Source organism: Mirounga leonina, unplaced genomic scaffold (assembly GCF_011800145.1).
Source record: "Mirounga leonina isolate KUSES-001 unplaced genomic scaffold, KU_Mleo_1.0 Mir_172, whole genome shotgun sequence".
NCBI classification, from domain to species: domain Eukaryota; kingdom Metazoa; phylum Chordata; class Mammalia; order Carnivora; family Phocidae; genus Mirounga; species Mirounga leonina.
In genome coordinates, this window is record NW_023270442.1 from 11,273,548 (window position 1) to 11,301,406 (window position 27,859).

The following is a 27,859-nucleotide window of genomic DNA, read 5'->3' on the forward strand; positions in this document are numbered from 1 at the left end:
TTTAGCTTATGCATTTATGTACACACAAAAGGCTGCACAGGGATTTTTATAGCAGCTTTATTCATAACTGCCAAAACTTAGATGCAAACAAGATGTTTTTTAGTAAAGAATGGATAAATAAACTCTGGTGCATCTAGACAGTAATATTATTCAATGATAAAATGAAATGAGCTATCAAGCCACTATAAGACATGGAGGAACCTTAAACACACATTGCTAAGTGAAAGAATGCAATCTGAAAAAGTCACATTCTATATGATCCCAACTATATGACATTTTGAAAAAGGCAAAACTATGAACACAGTAGAAATATCAGTTGCTGCCAGGAGTTAGTGATAGGCAAGGGAGGGAGGAGGGATGAATAGGCAAAGCACAGAGGAGTTTATAACAGTATAATGATGACTACATGTCATTATACATCTGCCTAAACCCATAGAGGAGACAATACAAAGAGTGCATCTTAATGTGACCCCAATGTAAACTATAGACTTTGGATGATGACTTTTGGATGAAGCAATGTAGCTTCCTTAATTGTAACAAATGGTAGAGGGTGTTAGTAATGGGGGGGGCATGCATGTCAGGGGACAGAGAGTATATGGGAAACCTCTATACATTTCTTTTAAATGTGTATGTGAACTTAAAACTGCTCTAAAAAAATTGTCTTAAAAAATCAAATTTAGGGGCACCTGGGTGGCTCAGTCGTTAAGCGTCTGCCTTTGGCTCAGGTCATGATCCCAGGGCCCTGGGATCGAGCCCCGTGTCGGGCTCCCTGCTCCGCGCCCTGCTCCGTGGGGAGCCTGCGAGTTCTCCCTCTCCCACTCCCCCTGCTCATGTTCCCTCTCTCGCTGTGTCTCTCGCTGTCAAATAAATGAATAAATAAATCTTTAAAAAAAAATCAAATTTAATATTGCCAAAGAAAAGGTCAGTGAGTTTGAAGATAGAACAATAGCAATGACCAAACCCTAAATACATAGAAGGAAAAATAAACTTAAAAAAGAAGATGAACAGATGCTTTGTTATCTGTGCTACAATGTTGAGTCATCTGATATACATATACGTATACAGGTAGAAATGCACACACTCTGGCAAAGTGTGGCAAATTAAGATACATACTGTAATCCTTAGAACAGCCATTAAAATCATAAACATATCTAGCAAATTTATGAAGGGATAAAATGGAACACTAAAGAAATGCAAAAGAAGGCAAGAAAATAAAGTAAGAACAGGAAATAACAGCTGTAGCAAGCAGAGAACAAATAACAAGATACAGCCTCTTGTACAACCATGATAGTAATTACATTAATTGAAATGGTCTAAACACTGCAATTAAAAATAAGACCCATATCTATGCTCTAAAAGAAACCTACAACAAATATACAAATACAGATAAGTTAAAAACAAAAGAATAAATAAAGATATACTATACACATAAATTAGTAATATATAATAAACACTAATTTAAGAAAGTTGGAGTGGCTATATTAACATCAGACAAAGTAAGCCTCAAAACAAAAAATAATACAAAAACTAAATTCTTCAATTAAACATAAAATCTCTAAGGACCCTACACTAGCATTAAGAATGGGATGAAAGAGGGTGCCTGGGTGGCTCAGTTGGTTAAGCGACTGCCTTCGGCTCAGGTCATGATCCTGGAGTCCCGGGATCGAGTCCCGCGTCGGGCTCCCTGCTCGGCGGGGAGTCTGCTTCTCCCTCTGACCCTCCTCCCTCTCATGCTCTCTGTCTCTCATTCTCTCTGTCTCAAATAAATAAATAAAATCTTAAAAAAAAAAAAAAGAATGGGATGAAAGAAACAATGTGTGCTGCTATCAGTTGATTTTATGTGAAGTGGTATAATATTATTTGAAGAAAAAACTGGTAAATTAAGATGCATACTGTAATATTTGTAGCAACCAATAAATAATATTAATAAGCCAAAAGAGAAGGTAAAATGGAATTTAAAAAAATAAAATAAGCCAATAAAACATAAAAATATGGGGGAAAAGGACAGATTAGGAAATAGAAAACAAATACTGAGATGGTATAGAGTTAAATCAAACTGTTAAAAGGACATTGAATTTGAAAGTCAAAATATATTAATTATAAATAAGAATATTTATTTATTGTGGCTTATCCACAATAAACCCACATTAAATGTAAAGACACAGAAAGACTAAATAATAATAAAGCTGGAGTGGATATATCATTACCAATCAAACAAACCTCAGAATAAGGCATATTACTAATGGCTTAAGAGATATTTCATAATGATAGAAAGATCAATTCCTTAATAACAATTCTAAATGTGCCTGTACTTAAAGACAGGGTTCAAAATGAGGTGAAGCATAAACTAAAAAATGCCAAAAGGAAAAATGGAAAAATCCATAATTTTAACTAGAGATTTCATAACAATTATCTTGGCAACTGATAGAACTAAATAGACAGAAAATCACTACATCTATGGAAACAGGAACAAATCAACTCAACTGACCTAATTGGCACAGACGGGGTATTATACCCAACAGTGGTAGAATATACGTAGCTTCCACGTGCATCTGGGATCTTCCAAGATCTATCATAAGCTGGGCTATAAGTTCTAATAAATTAAATTCAATAAATTGAAAGGAATAAATTCTACTGACATTAAATGAAACATCAGGAACACAGAAATATCTGGAAAATCTCCAAAACAACACAATCTAAATTTCATGGATCAAATATGAAACACAATGAAAGTTAAAATAAAATTTTGGAAGAATTAAAATGACAATAAAAAAAGATACCACAACTTGTGGGATTATATGTCAGCCGTGACTACAGAGTAATTGATGGCTTTAAATGCATATATTAGAAGAGAAGAAAGTTTTAAAATCAACAATTAAGCTTTTACCTTAAAAGCTAGAAAAAGAACAAACTCTATCCAACTATGTAGAAGAAGGGTCTAAAACAAATAAAAGCAGAAAGCAATGAAATAGAGAAAAAGAATAAGAGCAGTGAAACTAACATGTGCTTTTTCCAAAAGTTTTAATCTAAATTGATAATTTAAAAGGATTAAAAATTTACATTATCAATATCTGGAATAAAAGAGATGACATCACCTGACAGACATGATTAACATATACAGGAATGGGTGAATAATTTTGTAACAATAAATTCAATAACTTAGATGAAATAGAAAAATTTCTTGGAAGACTCACATAATCAAAACTAGTACAAAACAAATATAAAATCTAAATAGCCTTATATCGTTAAAACATACACATATTTTTAAGTGTTCATACACACACACACATTCAGGCCAAGATGGCTTAAATGATACATTACATCAAATATTGAATTTAAAAGTATCTATCTCATATTGAAGGAGGGGGAACATTTTTCCATGACAATTCATGAGACCAATATTACCAAACAGAGATGTTGTAAGAAATATGTGCATAATAAATCTTTGTCAGATTAAAGTTAAACTAGGAATGCAAACTTTGTTTACTATGTGACAATATATTTCATCATATGGATGGAATAAATAAGGCAAAAGATATCAACAATCATCCCAACAGATGCAGAAACAACATTAATTCAGGGTGCCTGGGTGGCTCAGTTAAGCGTCTGCCTTAGGCTCAGGTCATGCTCCTGGGGTCCTGGGATCAAACCGTGTGTCCGACTCTCTACTAAGTGGGGAGCCTGCTTCTCCCTCTCCCTCTGCCACCACCCCCCCACCACCGCTTGTGCTCTCTCCCTTGCTTTTTCTCTGTCAAATAAATGAATTAAATCTTAAAAAAAAATTAATTCATATTCCTGTTCCCCAGAGATAACCACTATTTTATTTCTATCACCAATAATTAGTTTTGCCTGTTCTTTAACTTCCTATAATTTGATACAAATAAAGGCATATGGTCTGTATATTTGGTATCATCATCCTAGATACAAAATATTTTGTTCACTGACTTAAGGTGCCTGTGTTCCAAGCTGCCAGAGTAAATAACCTTGACACCCATTTGCACCATAAGTTAATAATTAAGAAATATTATGCAAAGCTACAGTGGTTTCCACCACATTCCAGATCACCAACTTGTATCAGGAACCAGATATGTGGGCAGGAATAAATACATATGATGTTCAGTTCTGCACAATTTCAACAAAAATCTTTCAAATTTACCTTTCTGAGAATTGATTTAATTTGGAATAGCTAAAATAGAAATTAAAATGATTAACCTATAAAGGTGTTGATACATTAGATGGGATAATTTGTGCAAATACCAAGCAGAGGCCCAACACATTTTAGTAAGGAGAAATCATTTCCCTCTTCTCTTCATATTTCCTCAAAGGAATGATCACCAACTTTACCTAGTCACTGGTTGGGAAAGGAAAGTTAGCACTTCATAATGGATTGACTTTTTCACTTTGTGGAGGAAGGAGAGACACCAACACAAGACCAAGAAGTTCTTGCCTCTATTTGCTTCTAGAAAGCCTGCAGTTAGGGACCAGGGAGGAGAACACCAGTCTGTCATGTTGATCTACTAAGTATAATCCCTACACGGATCCTTTATCATTGATAGGCCTGCTACATTCAAGTAGTAAATGAAAGAAGAGTAACTACTGTTTCTTTGTGTTTTATTGCCATTTCTTTATATTATATAAAGGAAATAAAAATAAGAATTCATCCAAGAGCGTCACTGAAAGCCAATCAAGCTACCACGATTGAGACCATATTATTCAGCACACATTTGAGCCACGCATGTGTTTTGTGTAATGTTATCCTACGCCAGCCACCATCTTCTGGTAACAGGGACTCTGCCAAGGGATGACCGGAGTCTGACACACTCAAAAGACTCCCTGAGACAGACCTCAAAATGAGGTGATCTTTGCTGTGGGGATATCAGATTATCAGGCATATCAAGCAGCTACATATAGAGATTCTTATCTGTGAGTGAAAAGAAGAAGTACCAATACATGACGCAGGGGTGGAATTATATCTGTATAGAAGCACATGTTTAAATGTAGACTCTCAGTACAGAGGAAATTGCAGTAGAAAATACAATAGTTGATGAACAATAGTGTTACTGTTTTTAACCTGGATCAAACACTGAATTTTCCTCTAATGAGACTTACATTAGATTAATGCAGAGCATAGTAGCTCTTCGAGCTGCACATGAAAATACTTTTACACAGACGCTCGTTGGAGAAACCCTTAGCCACGACTTGCCTGTTTTGCCACATCAGTTCAATAGCCAGAAGGGCAGCAGTATTTCTCTCTCTCTGTCTCTCTGTCTCTCTGTCTCTCTCTCTCCCCCTCACAACCCTCCCTCCACCGCATATGCACACATACATTCACAAGAAGATGCAAATGATGGAGAGAAATGAATATTTATGATAAGCACTACCTATTGTGAAAGTTACTAGCTTTATTGAAAAACAAAACTAGGGGCGCCTGGGTGACTCAGTCGGTTAAGCATTTGCCTTCAGCTCAGGTCATGATCCCAGGGTCCTGGGATCGAGCCCCACATCTGGCTCCCTGCTCAGCGGGGAGTCTGCTTCTCCCTCTCCCCACTGCTCTTGTTCTCTCTCAGATAAATAAATATTTTTTAAAAAGGAAAACAAAACTAGACATTTTCCCATATGAAAATTTTTTATATTATACGTAAAGAAACGTATGAGAGTAACAAAATATCAAAGAACTGGTCCCCCCTAATTGATGGGAAATTCCACCAATCAGTGCAGTTATGACCCATAGTAGTTAAAGATTAGATTTGGTCCAATTTGGAGAGACAATAGCAATATTTGTATAACATTTCCAGAGTGAAAATTCCATTTTATGTATGGGAAAAATTACACTGATATAGTCAAGATCTGTCTGCTAATGTTTCTACCAAGAAGGACACTAAATAACATTTTGTCACAATAATGTGTTTATATATTTTGTTCACAACAATATACTCACAAAGACACATACTTAGAAAGGAAACATTTTGAATGAATAAAAAAATTATTTCATTTTTAGGTTTGATTGTATTAAAATCCAATTTCCTTATTTGAATTTCTTATCAAGGCAGATGAAATCAGTAATATAAAGATTTTGTGTCCTCACCCCTCTGATAATTAGGACAGAGCTGATTGAGATACAGAGGGGCTCCCAAATTACCTTTATACTATACTTTATTCTATTCTTTAACCTCCTCACTGTTACATAAGCCACACGAAACTATTTGACCCTGGGCTGGAACTCGAGTAAAAACTATACTATGGAGGGCAGTATAATTTTGGGAGGTCAAAGACAAAAAAGAATTATGGTCAAGAGCAAGTCCATTGAAACCACTGAAAATATTCCCTGCATTATATGGTATCTGGTTATAGAATATTAAAGTGAAGATTTGTCATGAAAGATAGCTTTGTAAGTGTGACTCTACCATCTCATTAAAGGTCTTCAGTTGGTTAAAGCAAGCCTCCTTAATGCCTTCAGGCATTAGGCTCTGGTCTTGAAACAACACGCTAATTAGATGAGTCATAAAAATAGCCAAGGACCTAAGCACATGTGATGGGCTCCCTCATCCTGAGGCATATAAAAGGCCCTCTGCAAGGAGAAATCCACAGTGAAGTGACACTTCTCTCCTTCTCTACCCAAGAACAACCTCAGCAACCAACACCATGTGTGCCAGCTACTATGGAGGCCGCGGCTACGGAGGCTGCGGTTACGGCGGCTGCGGTTACGGAGGCTGCGGTTACGGAGGCTGTGGTTACGGAAGCCGCGGTTACGGAGGCTGCGGTTACGGAGGCCGCGGTTACCGAGGCCGCGGTTACGGAGGCCGCGGTTACGGAAGCTGCGGTTACGGAGGCTGCGGCTACGGAGGCTGCGGCTACGGAGGCTGCGGTTACGGAGGCTGCGGCTACGGAGGCCGCGGTTACGGAAGCCGCGGTTACGGAGGCCGCGGTTACGGAAGTCGCGGTTACGGAGGCTGCGGTTACGGAGGCTGCGGTTACGGAGGCTGCGGCTACGGAGGCTGCGGTTACGGAGGCTGCGGTTACGGAGGCTGCGGCTACGGAGGCCAGGGCTGTGGCTATGGCTCCAGCTATGGCTGTGGCTTCCGCAAACTGGGCTGTGGCTACGGATACGGCTCCCGCTCTCTCTGTGGCTCTGGATGCGGCTCTGGCTTTGGCTGCTACTAACTGAGGTCACCTTGGGAGACTCTCACCCTCCGCACCTGCACGTGGGACTCACCAGGTCTGAGCCCCACACGCTCTGAGCCTGTCCCTTGGGTGATGATACCCTGCGTGATGAAAGTCTAGCAGGGTCTGTTGTTGCCCACAACCTAACCTACAGATTCCCTGAATTAACGCAGGAAGTGGGAGGTGGTGAAATTCACCTGTGACCCCCACAGTTCTGCTTTCATCAGGATGATGGTGTCGGAGCAACTGCCTCGATGATCTCATGCTGGAGCTTGTTTCTGTGTTGACCTAATAAACTTGTTCAATCCCAACGGCAGCCCTGGTTTTATGTCAGTCATTTGATGTCCCTAAGCGTCTTACGAATTTTTTTAGTTTCAGATTACAAGAAAGTTAACAATGATCTTCTTAGGGAGCTATTTCCCTAATATTTCTAGGTCAGCTTCTTGGCCAATTCCTTTGTCAATTGTCTTAAGAAAGTAATTTATTTTTGGTAAATTTCAGTTCCTCCTCTGGTAATAAAGGAATAATATTTGTTATGTTGGCTAACTCCTAACACCAAATGCAATATTATTTTATGAATTATAAATTAAGCTTCATATGGTGTATGGTAAATAATTAAGAAAAATAATAACTTCCCCAATATTATATTCATGTATCTCTTAAAACAAATGGATGTTGTAATATTCTTCTCTACTTCTAATCTGTAAAAAAATATTTTAATAAAAGAAACAACCTAAGGAATATTTTTATAATCTATTACTTCTTAAGGTAGTAGTAGACTGTAAAACCATTTGGCATGCATGGTGGGCCATAATAACTGGAAGAAAATAGCATTTCAGACAAAGTTTCAGGTCTCACAATGCAGTAACCAAGATGTCTGTCAGGTGTTTGGTCTCATCTGGGTCTCAACTGAGAAAGGATCTGCCTTCAAGCTCACATACTTGGCAGAATTCAGTTCCTTATACATAACTGAGAAACTCAACATTGACTGTCACCTAGAGGCCTTCGCAGGATGTCTGTTGGAGACTACCTTCAGCTCCAAGAGGCTGCCCATAGCTCTTTGGCATGTGAATTCCCATATAGGGTTGCTGGCTTTCTCAAAGCCAGGCAGGAAGGGGAGAGAGACTGCAACAAGAAAGGTGCTACAATTCCACACAATTTTATGCAACATAATCACATAGACACAATGATATATATTTTACTACCTTTGCTATATTTTATTTATTAGAGGTGAATCACAAGTTTTGCTCACACTCAAGAAGGGAGGATCATACAAGGCATTGACATCGAGAGGCAGAAATCATAATTGTCTGTCCACCACCAATATCAATGCTATACATCCTTCCTAATAGGAAGTAGGAAGTTTTCCTTCACCTGCAATGCTCTGAAACAATTTATAGCACATTCGGAATATTTTGTCTCTAAAGAGTTGGTAGAATTTCACTGAGAAATATATCTGAATGGAAATGGAAATCATTTCCTTAATTTTCTGTTTGTTTTATGAAAATTAATCTCTTTATAATTTCTAGATGTAATGGTATTGGTTTTGGTAATCTGTATTCCCCTAAGAATGTAAGTTTTCAAATCTATAGCCATAAAAATCAGCAAAGTAAATTTACATAATTTTAAAACTTCTTGTTTCCATATTTATTTCTTTATTGCTATTTATTTTGTATATGCCTTTTCCCTTTTATACTTGACCAAATTAGCAAGTGATTTATAAATGTTAATCTTTTCAAATAACATCATTTTGAGTCATTTAAAAAATTTTTTTGTCTTTTCCCTACTTCATTAATTTCTGCTTATCTGTTTATTATTATTTATTTAAAGTGTTTCCTTGTACTTTCTTTGGTTTACTTAGTTGTTTTTTATGAAGTTTTCCTTAACTGGGATGTTAAGTTATTTATGATATTTCTTTCATTTTCATTGACAAAAGTGTTTAGTACTATGATTTTTTCTCTAATTACTGCTTGGAATTTTTTCATTCTGTTAACTACTATTTTCATTACTGTTATTTATTTTAAAATGCTATAACCTGGGGCGCCTGGGTGGCTCAGTCGGTTGAGCATCTAACTCTTGGTTTCAGCTCAGGTCATGATCTCAGGGTCGTGGGATTGAGCCTGTGTTAGGCTCCACACTCAGTGGGGAGTCTGCTTGAGATTCTCTCTCTCCCTCGCCCTCTGCCCCTCCCCCCGCCCCTCCCCCATGCTCTATCTCTCTGTCTCAAATAAATAAATCTTTAAAAAAATAAAATAAAACACTATAACTTCATATTATATTTTCTTTTTCACTCAAGAGTTATTTAACCAAAGATATACTTTCCAGGTGAAGGAAATTTTCTGTTCTTTGATTTGTTAACAATTTTTAGCTTTATTGGATAGAAATCAGAGAGTGTTTGTGCAGTATTTTTACTTTAAAAATTTACTGATTTTTTTCTTTGTGACTTAATTTATGATTAATTTTTGTCTATTTTCAGTAGAAGCTTGAGAAGGTTTATCCTCTACTATCAGTGTAGAGGTGGATATATATCCATAAAAGCTACCTTTATTAATTATATTGCATAGGTGTTTTCTCTGCTTATTTATTTTTTCTACTTGATTCTGTTTTGTGAGAGTGGTATATTAAAGTCTTCCATTTTTAGTGTGTTTCTATCTACATCTCCTTGATAGATAGATGATGTTGGTAGAGACAAAGATAGAGATGGAGATATGTATTCTTCATAAAAACAGTTTCTGTGTTTTGGGTAAGAAAATAAAATACTAAAAAGGACAAAAACAAAAACAAACAAACAAAAAGAAACACAAGTGTAATATATCTCTGCTCAGTATCACTTCTGGAAAAAAAATTGGAGTTCAGATACTAAGGCTTCTGCCATTTTCTTAAGTTATACATAAGAATGTGGTATAAATATTTAATAGAATTTTCCAGTGAAGACACCTGGACCTAGAGTTTCCTTTTTGGAAAGGTATTTTTAATTAATTCCTTTTATTTATTAGATATAGTGCTACTCAGATTGGAGTCAATTTTGGTAATTTGTGTATTTAAAGGAAATTTTCCATTTCATCTGTATTGTGGAATTTATTGACATAACAACCTTCATAATATTGACTTAACCTTTTTGTTGCCTGTAGAATCTTAAAAGACATTAATTCTTTTCTTCTTATTTTTGGTAATTTGTATTCCCTCTCTGATATTCTTGACCAATCTCTCTGGAATTTATCTATTAGGTTGATTTGTTCAAAGTACCAACTTTGGGTATTATCCATTTTCTTTTCTTTTTAAGTTTTTATTTAAATTTCAGTTAGTTAACATATGGTGTAGTATTAGTTTCAGGTGTACAATATAGTGATTCAACATTTCCATACAACATCCAGCGCTCATCACAACAAGTGCACTCCTTAATCTCCATCACCTATTTCACCCATCTCCTCACCCACCTCCCCTCTAGAAACCATCAGTTTGTTCTCTGTAGCTAAGAGTCTGTTTTTTAGTTTGCCTCTCTCTCTTTTCTTTTTTTCTCTTTGCTTCTTTCTTTGGTGTCTTAAATTCCACATATGAATGAAATCATAGAAAACTACCCTATGATTCAACAATTGTGTTTTTAGGTATTTACCCAAAGAATACAAAAATATTAATTCAGAGGAATACATGCACCCCTATGTTTATAGCAGCATTACTTATAATAACTAAATTATGGAAACAGCCCAAGTGTCCATTGACTGATGAATGGATAAAGAAGTTATGGTATATATATGTGTATATATATATTATATATATATATATTATATATATATATACACACACAATGGAATATTACTCGGCAATAAAAAAGAATGAAATATTGCCCTTTGCAATGACATGGATGAAGCTAGAGAGGATTATCCTAAGAGAAATAAGTCATAGAAAGACAAATACCATATTATTAATTTTCTTTATAGTTTGTTCATTTTCTATAGAATTAATTACACTCTGTCTTTATTTTTCTTTCATTCTTCTTACTTTATATTTAATCTTTCATTCATTTCTAGCTTTTTAAAGAAGCTTAGAGCATTGATTTTTAACATGTCCTTTTTTCCAACATAAATATTTAAAGCTATAAATTTCCTTCTAATCACTTCTTCAGTGGTAAGCTATACATTTGGAGTGTTGTACTTCTTTATTAGTCAATTCAGAATATCTTCTAACTTCCTGTGTGATTTCTTTTTTCATCTATATGTTATTTAATGAGGGTTGTTTCCTGATCCAGGAAGACTGTGTCCTCATGTATCTGAGACTCTCCTGCCCCCTACAAGAGACCTCTTGGCAGTGAGGGAAGTAGGTTGGGATTCTCACCATGCCACTACTCCACCAAAAAAAAAAAAGCAGATGGGCTGGCGAAACTCCTTCCACAATTTCATAGCAATGGCAGGTGTCAATGGGATAGCCAGTGGTGCAAGATAAACCAAACAGACCAAAATAACACTGTAACAACTCTGAAAATTATGAATCATAACTCACAAGACCCATGTGCTAAACCCAAGCAGGGTGACTACCTGCTTTTGAAGAAAAATTTTAATAGGATCAAGATGCTTCTAATACACAAAATTACTATCATACCCATCACATAAAGAAACAAGAAAATTACAACTTGAATGAGAAAAGATAATTAACTGACCCTAACACTAATCAGGTTTTCCATTTGTATGATACAAATTTTAAAGTAACTGTCATAAAAATCAACAATCAAATTCTCTTGAAACAAATGATTTGAAAGTAAAAGAATGGAAATACATATTATGCAAATAGCAACTATTAAGAAAGCTGGAGTGGCTATAACAATATCAGATTAAATATACCAAATATAGCCAAAAACATTTAATAGAGATAAAGAGGGACATTTTGCAATAAGTAGGGTAATCTTTCAGGAAGATATAATGTATGTACTGGTGTTAAATCCAAAATGAACAAATCAAAAATTGACAGAATTGAAAGAAAAAAGGACTGCAATAATAATAATTGAAAGTGTCAAAATCTCACTTTGAATAATGGATATAGCAACTACATAAAAGATTATAATATACATAAACTTGAAAAAAAAAAACACTATAAACCAGCTAGAACTAACATGCTTCTAGACACCATTTTACCCAACTGCAAGAAAACACAAGTTTCTTTCAAGTACACATATAGAATGTTCTCCAAGACAGATCATATGTTAGGCCAAAAACAAGAGCCAATGAATTTAAAATAATTGAAATTGTACATAGTCCCATGTGCTATCTTCAGCTTATAGAAGAAAACATATCTACCTAATTCTCTCTTCCAGACGCTTTTAAAAAAAACATGTATTGGGGGGCAGGTTAAGATTTTGGCCAACTTCATAAATTGATCTCTATTCAGAAAGTACTTTTGATGGACACATTGTCAGTCTTAATTTTACCAAATTCCAACATTACTTCCAAAATACTAATAGATACTACTGATTTATATTTTATCATTGCTGACATTATTGTTATTTAGTAGTAATAAATTGAGTGAATTAAGAGAAGTTGTTATAAACAGCTTTACTGAACAGACTATCAGGATCAGGGATACATTTGCAGCCTATATTTTGGATCAGACTTAAGTTTATATAATTTTTGTCTGCACAAGCAACTGCCTTGTTTTGAAACAGGTCTCTTTCCAAGATGCAAGCAGAGACTGACTCCTTGAAAATTTCACTGAAATAAACTTCAAATTCTAATCTTCCTCAGTATTTTTCACAGGACTAGAACAAATAATCCTAAAATTTGTATGAACAACAAAAGACCCTGAATAACCAAAGCAAACCTGAAAAAGAAAAACAAAACTGGAGGTATCACAATTCCTGACTTCAAGTTATATACAAAGCTATATTAATCAAAACATTATGGTACTGGCACAAAAGTAGACACTTAAATCAATGGAACAGAATAGGAAGCCCAGAAATAAACCCATAATTATATGGTCAATTAATATTTGACAAAGGAGGAAAGAATATGCAATGGTAAAAAGTCTCTTCAACAAATGGTCTTAGGAAAACTAGTCAACCAACATACCAAAGAATGAAACTGGACCACTTTCTTACATCATATACAAAAATAAACTCAAAATGGATTAAGGGTCTAAATATGAGACCAGAAATTATAAAAATCTAGAAGAGGGGCGCCTGGGTGGCTCAGTTTGTTAAGCGACTGCCTTCGGCTCAGGTCATGATCCTGGAGTCCCCAGATCGAGTCCCGCATCGGGCTCCCTGCTCAGCGGGGAGCCTGCTTCTCCCTCTGACCCTCCCCCCTCTCATGTGCTCTCTCTCTCATTCTGTCTCAAAAATAAATAAATAAAATCTTAAAAAAAAAAATCTAGAAGAGAACACAGGCAGTAATGTCTTTGACATTAGTCATACAAACATTTTTCTAGATATGTCTCCTGAAGCAAAGGAAACAAAAGCAAAACTAAACTATTAGGACTACATCAAAACAAAAATCTTCTGCACAGCAAAGGAAACTATCAAAAAAGCTAAAAGACAACTTACTAAATGGAGAAGATATTTGCAAATGGCATATCCAATAAAGGATTAGTATACAAAATATGTCAAAAATTTATACAACTCAACACCAGAAGAACAAATAATCCAATTTAAAAATGGGCAGAAAACATGAACAGACATTTCTCCAAAGACCTACAGATGGCCAACAGACACATGTAGAGATGCTCAACATCACCCTTCATCAGAAAAATGCAAATCCAAACCACAATGAGATATCATCTCACACCTGTCAGAATGGCTAAAATCAAAAACAGAACAAACCACAAGTGTTGGTGAAGATGTGGAGAAAAAGGAACACTCACGCACTGTTGGTGGGAATGCAGACTGGTGCAGCCACTCTGGAAAACAGCATGGAGGTTCCTCAAAAATTTAAAAATAGAACTACCATAAGATCCAGTAATTCTACTACTGAGTCTTCACCCCAAGAATACAAAAACACTAATTCAAAAAGATAATGCATCATCCTTGTGTTTATTGCTGCATTACTTACAATAGCCAAATTATGGAAGCACCCCAGGTGTTCATGGATAGATGAGTGGATAAAGATGTGGTATAGATATACAATGGGATATTATTCAGCCATAAAAACAGAATGAAATCTTTCCATTTGCAAAGACATGGATGGAGCTAGAGAGTATAATGCTGAGTGAAATAAGTCAGTCAAAGACAAATACCATATGATCTCACTCATACATGAACTTTAAGAAACAAAATAAACAAACAAAGAGAAAGAGAGAAATAAGCCAAGAAACAGACTCTTAACTGTTGAGAACAAACTGATGGTTACCAGAGGGGAGGTGGGTGGGGGGATGGGTGAAATAAGTGTAAGGAATTAAGGAGTGCACTTGTTGTGTTGAGCACTGGGTGGTATGAAATTGTTGAATCACTATATTGTTCACCTAAAACTAATATGACACTGTATGTTAACTATACTGGAATTAAAATAAAGTAAAACAAATAAAAAAATAAAAGCACTATATGAATAACTATATTCCACCACACATCTAACTTATGAACTATAGATAACCAAAAGGGTCAACAACCACACACACACACACACACACACACACACATAGAAGAAACCTGGATAAACAAATATACACAAAATGTTGTAGATATGCACACTACTTTTTTTTAATTAAAAGATTTTATTTATTTGAGAGAGAAAGTATGTGCACAAGAGAGAGCACGAGTTGGGGGAGAGGGTGGGCAGAGAGAGAGGGAGAAGAAGACTCCCTGATGAACAGGGACCCTGATGTGGGACTCGATCCCAGGACCCTGGTATCATGACCTGAGCCAAAGGCAAACGCTTAACCGACTGAGCCACGCAGGTGCTCTGCAAACACTACTTTTAATGAAAAATGAATTTAGATATTTTTCCCAAATGGAGATGGTGAATACGGTTTGTGTTTAATCATGTAATAGTAAGGATCAAATGAATATTTTTCTTAGTTGTTGAAAACTCAGGCAATTTCAATTTAAAAAGTTCTGATGTTCATTATTTGAACAGACAATAACATGGTTATTATAAATAATGCAAGGGATACATATAGGACCTCATAGGAAAATTTCTTAAACAAATCAATAATCTAGAATTTCTCAGAAGAAGCCAGAAGACCAGTATCCTCCATAGCAGCATGGACGGTAAGAGGCGTATCCATATCCTCCATAGCCACATCCATAGCCACATCCCAGGCCACCATAGCCATAGCTCAGGCCACCATAGTAGTTGTTGTAGAAGCTCATAGTGTAAGGAGAAGGCTCAGTTGAAGAACAGAATCAATTTCTAGGGTTTTAAGTTTATAATCTACATAGGGCCTTATATACCAACTGAGTGGTATGTAGGGCAAACCACAAGCACCATTGGATTCAGGCTTCAAACTAATTGGCATTATAACCATCTCAAAAGTTCCTCATTACCAGTATATCCAAGACAATTTTGCTGCGTGTCAGGATGCCTGTAATGAAATCATGTGCCTTTAATGAAAGGGTTTTCTCCTACTTTGGTGACTTGTTTACTGCAGATGTGAGATCTAAACTATATTACTAGCTACCATGAGATCACATAACCATACATGTTCCACTTCTTCAAAATTCCTTTTTCCTTTAATAACATTCTCCTTCCTAGCTGCATATATGCACCCTTGGGAGTAAAAGTATGGTTTCAAAGATGTAAGGAAGGTTGGAAAATTCGTGGAGAAGACGTGGCAGAAGTCACATAGACTACATGGAGAGGACATGGCAAGGTTCACTTGTAAATATCTGAATGATTAATGTGTTTTATTGTGTGTTTTTTGTGGAGCAGGATTATCCACTTTGGTTTATACTTCACATGTATATGCATCTATCATTTTGTATATGATCAAAAACCATGGTAGAATCCCTTAAGTTGAAATCCATGGACCATGGCTACATAAGGATTTACTGTATTAGTAATTTGAGTTTAAAAATCTATTCCAGAAACTTTTGAAGATCTACTGACATCATGTACTTCCTGCTATGACACAATGAAATAGGTATGCTTCTTTTGGTATTTCAACCTCAACTTTGTTATAAGAAAACAAACAAACCCAAATTGAGAACATACTACAGAACATTTGAATTTTTAAATTGTTAATGCCATAAAAGTTAAGAAAAGACAGAAACTGTCACCAATTGAGAGGAGACTAAGGAGTTAAGACAATCGAATGCCATGTAGGATCTTGAATTTGGTCCTGGACCAGAAAAAGGATACTACTGAAAAAAAATGGCAAAATCCAAATATTTAGTTAATATTGTATGAGGTTAATTTCTTAGTCTTGATAATTGTACTTGATTATGAAAGGTTTTACCATAGTTGTGTAACTGGGTGAAAGGTATATGGGAATGTTCTGTATATTTTTACAACTTTTGGTAACTCAAATTATTTCAAAATAAAAGTATTTTAAAATTCTACTTGATTGCATTGATTTGGTCATTTATTAATCTTTTCATACATCAAACTTTTAAGAATCAATTATCTGTCAGGCACTACTGTGAGCATTGGAAATGGAGCAGTGAACAGGACAGACAAGATCCCTATTGTTACAGAGCTTAAATTCTAGATTGAGCAAGAGCAGGAAATGCAGGCAGATATTTGAAAGCAAATATGACAAGTGAAGGAGATCATTTTTGATAGTGAGGAGTCTATTTACATAACAAATCAAGGCAACGTAAAGTAAATTTAAGAAGAGCACTGGTGAGAGATTACTTCAGACTGGATGGTAAGGGAAAGGGAAGAAAAGGTCCTAGCCATTTTTGCTGTTACTTTCAAGGGATCAGCAACCCCCAAGCAGAAGTTTTAAGTTGGAAACAGATTTGGTACATCTGAAGAACAAAAAGACTACTGATTTCTGTGTACTATAAAGAGAGGAAGAGTGTTCCAAGAGGCCCTCATAAATCTAGTCAAGGCTGTAACCAGACAGCCCATAAAGGCTGTGTTTTAAGCTTTGGGTTACTAGATATAGGAAATAAAAATTTGATTTTCAGATAAACAATTCCTATATATAAGCATATCCCATGTAATATTTGGGAAATTCAATATTCTGAATTTCAACATTCTGAAATTCAAATTTAACTGGTGTCCAGTGTAATCTAGCAAACTTAATGTGGAAAGGCAGTAAAGGATAAACCAGGGGAAGGAACCTCATCTGATTTATGTCTTGTATGCTTTAAGATGTAGAAAAAAAAAAAAACTAAACAAAAGAAAGAAATAAATAAAAAGAATTGGGGCTACAAAGAATCTAGAACTTAGTTTCATTTTATTATATTTTTGATGACCATTAATACTCTAAGGAATGTCAAGTGATCATACCAGAATTGGAAATGTGAATGGAAATGAATTGGCTAAAATAGTGTATCCAAAGTAATTCTGAAAGAAAGTTTAAATATTATATAGAATACTACAAAACTAATATAACACAGACTGTGTGTTATCTGCACTGGACTTAAAAGAAAAAAACACTTAATTTAAAAAAAAAAGAGTTTAAATGGAAACTATAGGCAGGACAAGCACCTACCTGGGCATCCTCACATTTGAAAACAAGATCTGAAGGAGAGAAAAGAAAAAGGATACTAAAAAGGAGCACCTGAAGATACTGGAATTAAATCCAATGTGTGCGGTAGGATGTAGTTAAGTGTCAGGGAGTCTTTCAGCAATGAAAAGAGAAACTGGTGAATCTGAACGCTACTCAGAATCTTAGTAAAATGAAGACTGGCTCTCTAACTTTGACAAGATTGGGGTGTTGGTGATCCCTGCAGGAGCGGTTTTGGTGGAGTGGTGAGGACCAAAGACCAAAAGGTGTGAGGAAAGATGTAAAGAGAAAGCTATCATGGAAATAGACGTGAAGTTTTGCAATGAAGCAGAAGAAAATGGGAGAGTAGCTGGAAAGGGCCAAGGACACAAGGGAGGGGTTGTTTCATTCTCCTTTTGATCATGGAATGTAGTTCAGAACTAAATATGGTTCAGAAAATCACAGCAGAAAACAAATTGTTAATGGAATCTCCTTGGGTGCAAGCCTCTGTTATGATCAGAGAGACAACTTGGTTCTTCAAAAGAAACAAATTAGCTCCAGGAAGTAAATTCTATAGAGAAATAACCCCATAAATGTTATTATCAGGGACATTGTATTGCACAAAAAATAATATCTTCTACAGCTACATTAATCAAATACCAAAAAACAAGTTACTTATAGTTTTTTTTTTTAATTGACTGATGCAATTTAGTAATACCAATTTTAGGTGATGTTCTAAGAACTTAGCCTACAGGAAGACTGATCAGCATGATATTTAAATTAGTTTTTACTGAAAACTTATTCTAACTTATTACTTGATTGACTGTGATAGTTGAGGCTACTTTTAATTTCTGAATGGAAAATCTGAAAATGATATAGTGAAGATGTCCTCTGCTTCTAAGATATCAATCTAGTAAATGGTGAATAAAATGACACAATATTATGCCCATTTTACAAAAATGAACCTGCCAAAAGACACACATGGAAAGAACATTCAAGACACACAGTAAATGAAAGGTTGAATGTGTTTGATCAGATCCTTAGTATGAAAACATCTATTTTATTAAGAGGCATTTTTGACTCCTTAGATACACTTAAAAAGACAGATGAATTGGAAATTTTTAAAAATCTTGTGTCTTCATTCTTATAATCTATGAATTATAGATTATAATACAGAGAGTGTCCATCATCTTTTACTCCCTGCCTCTGCCTATGGTTATGAGGGGATACATAAAAATAATAGTTTGACTCAAAAATATCATTAGAATAACAGAAATACACTGACAGATTACACATGATGTGTGGATAATGACACCCCCCCACATACATTTTTATAAAGACACAAACGTACATTTTTTTAACTGTCACATGAAACTATTTTCACTTTTCCAGTGCCTCCCAATAGGAAGAATTATCACATTAATTTGAATAAAGACTAATAATGGTAGGGCCATGCAAGAGAACGCAGTATGATCGGTTACAAAGAGAATAATGACTGGGTATTTTGATAAAGGAACAGAGCTCTGTGTAATACACTGATAAATGTAAATAGGCGATGTTAAACCTATTGGATAGTTCCTTAGAATATAATTCTCATTAATGAGAATACTTATTTTTATAATTGTATGCTCAATGTAGAGAGAGAAAAGCAAAGCAATTGGATTCCAAGGAATAACTTATTTTGTAGTTCTTCCGTAGAAATTGAATATAAATGGGAATTAGACTCATTGGTACACATAGAAAAGGGTAATGCATCTTGCTCAGACTCGGTATTTTGGAAAACTTAACTGGATTATTATAAACACCATGGGGATGAAAGATACATTATGGTTTTAGTATAAAAAGGAACTGAATCCCTGCAGAAAACGATTAACTTGGATCAAAAGAAAGAGTCAAAAGTAGTATTATTCTTATGAAATATTAAAAATGTTAGTGAAACTAACTTGTGCCAAGAGCAAATAAGATTGAGACTAATAAATGTATTCTTTCTTGATTTAAAGAATGGTTATAGGAGGCTAGAGTGAAATTCTAATTTGGGGCTGAGCCGCATAGGCGTGAGTGTGTGTCTCCTCTCATTGAAGCCCTTGGTTGGATAAGGCAGAGTCCAAACTGAGAGCCAAATACAGCAAGCCTCCCAAATACCTCTAAGACTTATTTCATGGTTGAGGAACAACAAGCTAATTAGATGAGTCATAAAATTAACCAATGGCATGGCATATATGGTGGGTTACACCCACATGGAGGGTATATAAAAGGTCTCTGCAGGGGGAATTGTCCACACTGAAGGGATACTTCTCTCCTCTACCCAAGCAAAACCTCAACAACCAACACCATGTGTGGCAGCTACTACTACGGAGGCTCTGGCTACGGAGGCTGCGGTTACGGAGGCTCTGGCTACGGAGGCTGCGGTTACGGAGGCTGCGGTTACGGAGGCCGCGGTTACCGAGGCCGCGGTTACGGAGGCCGCGGTTACGGAAGCTGCGGTTACGGAGGCTGCGGCTACGGAGGCTGCGGCTACGGAGGCCAGGGCTGTGGCTATGGCTCCAGCTATGGCTGTGGCTTCCGCAAACTGGGCTGTGGCTACGGATACGGCTCCCGCTCTCTCTGTGGCTCTGGATGCGGCTCTGGCTTTGGCTGCTACTGACTGAGGTCACCTTGGGAGACTCTCACCCTCCGCACCTGCACGTGGGACTCACCAGGTCTGAGCCCCACACATTCTGAACTTTGCTGAAGACTTGCATGCTTGAGCCCTTTGGGTCGGATACAGCAAACTTCTTCCTTCCCATATTTAACTCATGAGAAGTGGGAGCATGTGAAACTCATCCTGAGAACTGTGTGGTCTCTCATTGGAATGATGCTGCCACAGATCCTCCCTTTTGATGTTCATGGAGGAACCATTTCTCTAATTTCCTAATAAACTCATTCAGTCTGGAATAATAAACCTGGCTTTCTTGTCATTTAAAGTCCAGTATTTGTCTTTTTTTTTTTTTTTTTCCCCTGGATGAATTAAAGGAAACAATCGCCTTATTGGGGCACATCTTGTTTAATATTCCTACTTCAGTGCTTTTGCCAAATCCTTGATTTGCAACATTATGGAAGTAACAAACTTGAAGACCTCATTTTTCTGCTTTGGTAAGGCACTGATATCATGCGTTATGCTGGTGTATTGGGAGGATGAAAACAGGTAATTTGTTGATTTAGTTAAGCATTGTCTGGAAATACTACGTATTCCAAGTACTTTTACACCAAAACCTTAATCGTGAAATCCTTTAGAAGATGCGAAAGTTGGCACAGAATTTTCCAATTCTAGTCTGTTTGGAGGCTGGCTAGCTTATTTATTTATTTATTTATTTATTTATTTATTTATTTATTCATTCATTCATTCATTCATTCATTCATTCATTCATTTATGAGAGAGAGAGAGAGAAACCATAAGCAGGGGAGGGGCACAGGACAGGGAGAAAGAGAATCCCAAGCAGACTCTGCGCTGATCTCATGAGCTTGAGATCATGACCTGAGCTAAAATCAAGAGTCAGATGCATAACCAACTGAGCCACCCAGGCACCCCAATGTTTTGGGGCATATTTAAAGAAGAAGCATTTCCTATGCTTGCTCAATGCAAGAGTTAGAGAAGTTTAGACATACTCTTATACCTAACTTCTATGTGTCTGGAAATATATAGCTTTTTTTTTTAGATTTTATTTATTTTTTGATGGAGAGAGACAGCAAGAGAGGGAACACAAGCAGGGGGAGTGGGAACAGGAGAAGCAGGCTTCCCGCTGAGCAGGGAGCCCAATGCAGGGCTCGATCCCAGGACCCTGGGATCATGACCTGAGCCGAAGGCAGATGCTAAACGACTGAACCACCCAGGCACCCCTGGAAATATATAACTTTTTTTAAGTGACACCTTTTCTACCATCCTTGAGGTATTTAAGTTTAGAGCCACTTGATGGTTTTCTTGAGATTCCTTTTTCCTGTGATTTATGTGATTTCACAGTTGTAGCCATAATCATTTGTTTCTCCACCAATTTTCTGTGCCTAATGTATCTGTAAACTTGGCAATTATCTTCTCTTGATAGAGTATTTCAAGCCTTTGTGTTAGACATGAATGAGTTTAAGTAGCATTTTAGTAGAAGATAATGGATATGTCCCAATTCATTCTGACTAGCCCAAGATAGTAAAAAAGTTGAAGCCATGGAAGGAATTAAGATCCCTGGAAAAATTATAACCCAGAAGAGAGCCCTTTTTTTCCTTTAAAACCATTATTTTATGAAAACTACTTTTCTATTTATTCTGAAAGCTTAGAATTTTGTATTTAATATTATGCAAAATTTAGATGGTTTATGTTTGTGCATTTCAAGCAATGGTAGATTTTTTAAAACATTTTGGCCTGGGGCGCCTGGGTGGCTCAGTTGGTTAAGCTACTGCCTTCGGCTCAGGTCATGATCCTGGAGTCCCGGGATCGAGTCCCGCATCAGGCTCCCTGCTCGGCGGGGAGCCTGCTTCTCCCTCTGACCCTCCTCCCTCTCATGCTTTCTGTCTCTCATTCTCTCTCTCAAATAAATAAATAAAATCTTTAAAAAAGAAAAAATACTATTTTGGCCTACCTGGTAGGTCATAACAATCAAACACAAAGAAATTGGATATTGACTTGAGTTAGAGAATAGATCTTCCAAGATCTGCTGCTTACACTGTCTTAGCGTGAGCATATTTGGTTGACATGTTAGCTTCTCTAAATATTTCACTTCAAGTGAAATGCCACTGCTAACAGGCCCAAACAAGCATCTACTTTGTATTCACATTGGTTTGTTCACTTCTTTAAAGGCTTCAAATTATGAATAACTCCAACTGAAACTGAAAAACATAAGATTCTTTCACATTTTACCCCATTCCACTATTGCTTCTTTCTTTCTTACAGTGAAAACTCTGGACCCCAACAACATCACTGTGTTAACTCTATTCAAACCTGTGCACAATATACGCTCTGAATTGCACACTGAAAGCAATACTCCCGAGCAACCTGCTAAAATTTCTTAGCAGCGTTTTTAGCATTAGAAGAGGTCCCACTAAGAATGGACAGAATATTGTGCTCAACGTTTATATGAATTAATTTTCTTCCTGAGTAGTTATTCTATTCATTTTATGGATAGAGTTCTTTTGTTTCCATTTATATTCGATTTCAGGTGTATTTTTTCCATTTTTAAAATATATTGAGTATTTCCATGGTTCAGAAAAGCAAACTATATAAAAAGATATACTCAGAAATAGTCTCACTCTCGTATTTATCCCTTCCACCCATTCTCAGTCACCCCATTTATAAGTATTTTCATTTTCTTCTGCTTTCTTAATACAGAAGCAAGCATACATATCATGTTTATGTATTCTTATTTTCTCTCTGTGTTACCTAGAGGTTGCATACTTTTTACACTCTCATTTTTATTTTTTTTTTGTTTTTTATTTTCCCTTTTACTTCTTTTACCCTTTATGCTCATATTCAAGCTTTCAAACAGGAGTCACATACATTTAGGCATTAAAGAAATGACTCACTGCAGATTTTAGTACTCCAAAAAAATAATGTTTTTCTCTGTATCAATTCATTTCTCCCAGCATTTACTTTTGAAAAATTTCAAACCCTCAGTTAAGTTGGAAAAGAGTTGTAATGAACAGCTAAATACTCTTCACGTAAATATGGCAATTGTTGGTATTTTGCCTGTCTGCTCTTTGTCTCTCTCTCTTTCTGCGTCTGTCTCTCACCACACACACACACACACACACACACACATGCACAGGCACGCACGCACACACATACACACACACTCAATTATTCCTGAACAATATTATTATATAATTCATAGTCCATGGTCAATTTTTTTAAGTGTCTTTTATAGCTTTTATTTCTGATATAGAATCCAATGAGTGAAAACTATCATACTTTGCAATTTATTGTCTGTTATAATCTAGCATTTCATGAAATCTAGAGCACTTTCTAGCCTCTTATTATTTCATATTAATACATTAATACATTTTTAACATTGCAAGATAATCATTTACTAAAATATACCACAATCTATTTTTTCTGACTGTATCAATTATAATAATCATATATTTCCAAAACCAGTATTTTTAAGCCAGAGATTAAGATCATTAAATATGTCAAAATTTAGGAAATTTATGCCAAAATTAGATCAATCAAGCATTGAGTGAATATAAGGCAACTTTGTGCTCTTTTTGGGGGGGCAACTTTGTGTTCTACAATAAATTCTGAGAACAAAATTCAGTGTATAAAGTGTCAAAATTGTATGACCGAGAATCCTGGGTAATAGGTGGATTACTTAAGAGCTTTATACTAAATTTTTATATTTATAACTGGATCACCCTTAACATATGTAAGTTTAAATGTTGTGCATTCACCTTTAGTCCCCATCTTCTGGGATTATTTTGTACAACAGTACTCTATTTCTCTTCAGCAACGAAGAAATGACTCTCTAGTTGCTGGGGATGTTACAGGCAGAGTACGTTCAGTTGAAGAGCACCCTTAATGCAAGACAGTGCCCATTTCCTGCAACCAGCCTCCCATGATTGATCATTTGGAAGGTATAATGACACACCTTCTTGCCCGACTTTAGGATCTTCCATATTGTTTCTTGAACCTTCCATTGAGTCTACTGCCAACTCAGCTCTCCTCCCTACCCCAATCTGTCTCCTCCTCTCCTTAGAATATTCATTCCAAGAATTAATTGCTGTAATAATGCTCTTATAGAAAAATAATCTAATCTGAGGTCATAAATGCACCCAGTTGTCACACTATCTAAAGTCTCTTCCCTGACTTTAATAGTTGTACAGATTATAGGAGATATTTTCTTTTAGAGTATTCCTCAGTTCTGACTTCCCTAATGTTTCCTTGTGATTAGAACAAGGTTACACATTTTGTCAAGTGAATAAAAGAAGTGTTGATGTTTGCTTTTTGTTGGGCTTTATTGGTTGGCACTTGAGGTTGATTTGTTCCATTACTGATGGGGATAATTTTATACTTGATCAATATGGTGAGTACCAGATTTCTCTACCTGAAAGTTACTTTTATTATTCTTTTAGCCATTAAGAAGTATATTGGTAGAGATATTTTGTGACTATATAAATATTCCATTCAAATCCACAAATTTATCATTAGTCTTAGCACTCATTTTTCTTTCTTGCCTGAATTATTTATTATGATGATGGATTGCAAATGTTGATTTTTCTGATTTTCATCTTTTTTTTTCAAATATATTAGTTGGCATTCTGCAAGGAAGTTTTTCCACTTCATTGTTCATTTATTTACATCAGCCTAAATTCATGGATTTCTATTATAAATAATCCATTATTATAACAAGGATAGCAACTCCTAGGCTCTCTCACGAGGCAAAAAGTATGTATAAATATATTACAGTGTGAGATTTAGATTCTGCCACTTAGCTGCCTATAACATTGGGCAAATTATGTAAATTCTTAGGCCTTGTTATTCTTATGTAAAAATCACCACCTACAGTTTGGTGCTTTTATGAGAATTAAATGTGTTAAGATATGTAAAGCATTTAAACCATGTCTGGAATTTAATAAATGTTGTATATGTATTATCATGTACATACACATAGTTTCTTTCTGCTTCTTCCTATATATAGGAATATTCTTTGTTTATCTTGTCTGGTGCTCTTCATGGAATTCTTATGTCAGAACTCCGTGTAACAATTTATAACTATTATTTTAATAATAATAACAATTAAATAGCATTTACAAGCTGTTTACAACAGAGCAGTTACTGTGTGAAATTCCTTATGTGCATTATTTCGCATCATCCTCAGAACAAGTCTGAGATGTGGTAAAACTATCGCCATTTTACAACTGTGAAAAAGTAGTGATGAAGAAATGTACTCAAGTGGCAGTTCTCATAACTACAGGATATTTGTCTCTTTATGTATAAATAGAAAATATTTTTTCCTGCCTACGTAGTATTTTCCCCAGAAAAGGCAAAGAAACTCCCAGGACATTTAAATATTAGTATCCTTTAATTATTAATATCTGATATGAAACTAAATATATGTTTATGTTTTAGGAATCCTCCTCCTAAAAATGTCTTTCTTTAAATGTTTCCCTGCTCTTCTTTTCTGTTTATCACTTTTTATGTGTGTGATTCTTACTCTACCATATTAGATAATCTAGAGTCTATTCTACACATCTCTTATGTTTTTGTATATTTTTTCTTATTATATTTTTACTCTAAATTTTAGAAGAATTTCTGAATTTGTCCCCCTATCTTACCTCATATTAGTATTTGTCTGCCTTTAATGAATCTTTACATTTGGAAGTCAACTCTTTCATGACAAATACATGTTTTCTCTTTTCAGATTTTGCCATTTGCATGTATGCTTATTATACTTTTCTAAAATTGTGGCTTTTAAGCATTAGTAAGTTAAAAAAAATGTCTGAAAGTGTTGTCCTTGTCTTATAATAGAACTATTTCAGAAGCTGGACTCATTCTGAGTCCTCAGATTGATATCCTGATTTGGAATAGCTATTATTTCCTTTCATATAGTTCTATCCTTAAAAAGATTGATCTATACATACCCAGTACTGAGACTAGAGATTTATTCTACCAGAACTTACATGTGTTCATATGTAAACCTCTCAAACACAGACAACTTAAAGAAAAATATGGAGATTTTCCTCATTTTAGTTTGCCTAATTAGGAATATCAATTATTATCAAGGGAGACAGTGTGGTAGGCGAAGCTAGTTATCTCTAATACCATGTAAAAGACTTCATGCACATGTTCATTGATGCCCTACCTCAGATTCCCTCTGTCTTCTCCCTAAGTGAGATTTTCTTTCTTATACAAAGAATCCTAAGTTATTGCGATGTTCTTTCATCCTAACTTTTTGTAGATAGGTCAGCAAGCAACACTCTCCAGATTCTTATAGGAGATACTTGGTGTCTCAACCATATTCTTTTGCATTAATCACGCACATAATATACATACATTCACACAAAGAAATGGTGGAGATAAATGAATATACATTTCAAAATATGCTTCCAAAGGAGCTTATATTTAATACAAAAATAAATTAGAATTTTTTCCTAAAGAAAAATTGAGTGAATATGTGCAAACATAGAATAACACACATTTTATACTTATCAAATGTGTTCTACTGACTCCTAGGAGTTGATTTTTCTAGGAACATAGAAGTCCAGAGTGGTTATTTGACTTTATCATTGAATTCAACAATGAACTTCATTGTAGTAAAAGTAATTATATAATAAAAATAATAATAACAATGTATTTCTCATATCTTTTCAGAGTATGGGATATTTTACCAAGAACCTGTTTGTTAAAGAAAATCTAGTAGATTCCATGAAAAGGTATGTCTGCCAGTATTATTGTTTTAAATTAAAAACACCATACTCCAGTCAGAACACAAAGAGTTCAAATTTAAAAAAAAATGTTTCATGAAAATGTCATTTCATAAATCAAATGAAGCCTCATCATTTCCTTTTTTCTGACTATGAATGCAGAATATAAATTTGAAACCAGGGGGGGAATATTTCATGCCTTAAAATAGAGTCTTAAAAGTTTAAGAAATATTAATGTAAATGAGAAAGTCCAGTTTTCTTAGGCCTCGTATTTCAGAATTTCAAACTATTTGCTTTTTATCAAAAGCATCATGAAACTAAGTAATAATATTTTGGCTTTTAATGGTAAAGCATCTCTTGTATGAAAATGAGAAGAATCCCTCATGGAAAATAATAGGTTTGTGACAGGAGGTAATAGATGGAGAATTCAAGGTTAAGGGAGAATGCTATGATCTGCTGAACGTCAGTACAGTGAAGGTAAAATTATTTATCTGGAACAGGTCAGAGTTTGTCAATAAAAATGCTATTTCTTGCCATAGAGATTGGTTACAAAAGGTGATTGAAGATTTCATGAGTAAAGCTTTGAGGATGAGACAACTGATTCTCATTAAGGGCCCAAAGAATGGTTCAGATGTGGTGAAGCAAAAGCAGATCTCTTCATTGCCTCTGAAGCCATGTCTAACACCAGAAGTCAACAAATTACTCACGTTGGCCCTGCAAATTAGCCAATGACATGGCA

General features: G+C 35.5%; 3 protein-coding genes across 3 annotated transcripts; 2 read left to right on the plus strand and 1 right to left on the minus strand.

Moving 5' to 3' along the window:
• The first annotated feature begins 6,642 nt into the window (after positions 1–6,642).
• LOC118018756 (keratin-associated protein 21-1-like) lies at positions 6,643–7,161 on the plus strand. Its single transcript, XM_035017497.1, has one exon. It carries the CDS (start codon positions 6,643–6,645, stop codon positions 7,159–7,161), a length of 519 nt encoding a protein of 172 aa, XP_034873388.1.
• Positions 7,162–15,304: 8,143 nt separating this feature from the next.
• LOC118018896 (keratin-associated protein 20-2-like) lies at positions 15,305–15,451 on the minus strand. Its single transcript, XM_035017696.1, has one exon. The coding sequence runs from the start codon at positions 15,449–15,451 to the stop codon at positions 15,305–15,307; it is 147 nt and encodes a 48-aa protein (XP_034873587.1).
• Positions 15,452–20,068: 4,617 nt separating this feature from the next.
• Positions 20,069–20,380, plus strand: LOC118018757 (keratin-associated protein 6-5-like). Its single transcript, XM_035017498.1, has one exon. The coding sequence runs from the start codon at positions 20,069–20,071 to the stop codon at positions 20,378–20,380; it is 312 nt and encodes a 103-aa protein (XP_034873389.1).
• The last annotated feature ends 7,479 nt before the right edge of the window (positions 20,381–27,859 follow it).

Excerpts from the sequence above, each read along its gene's own strand:
- LOC118018756 (XM_035017497.1), top strand. The coding sequence starts at position 6,643 with ATGTGTGCCAGCTACTATGGAGGCCGCGGCTACGGAGGCTGCGGTTAC.
- LOC118018896 (XM_035017696.1), bottom strand. The coding sequence starts at position 15,451 with ATGAGCTTCTACAACAACTACTATGGTGGCCTGAGCTATGGCTATGGT.
- LOC118018757 (XM_035017498.1), top strand. The coding sequence starts at position 20,069 with ATGTGTGGCAGCTACTACTACGGAGGCTCTGGCTACGGAGGCTGCGGT.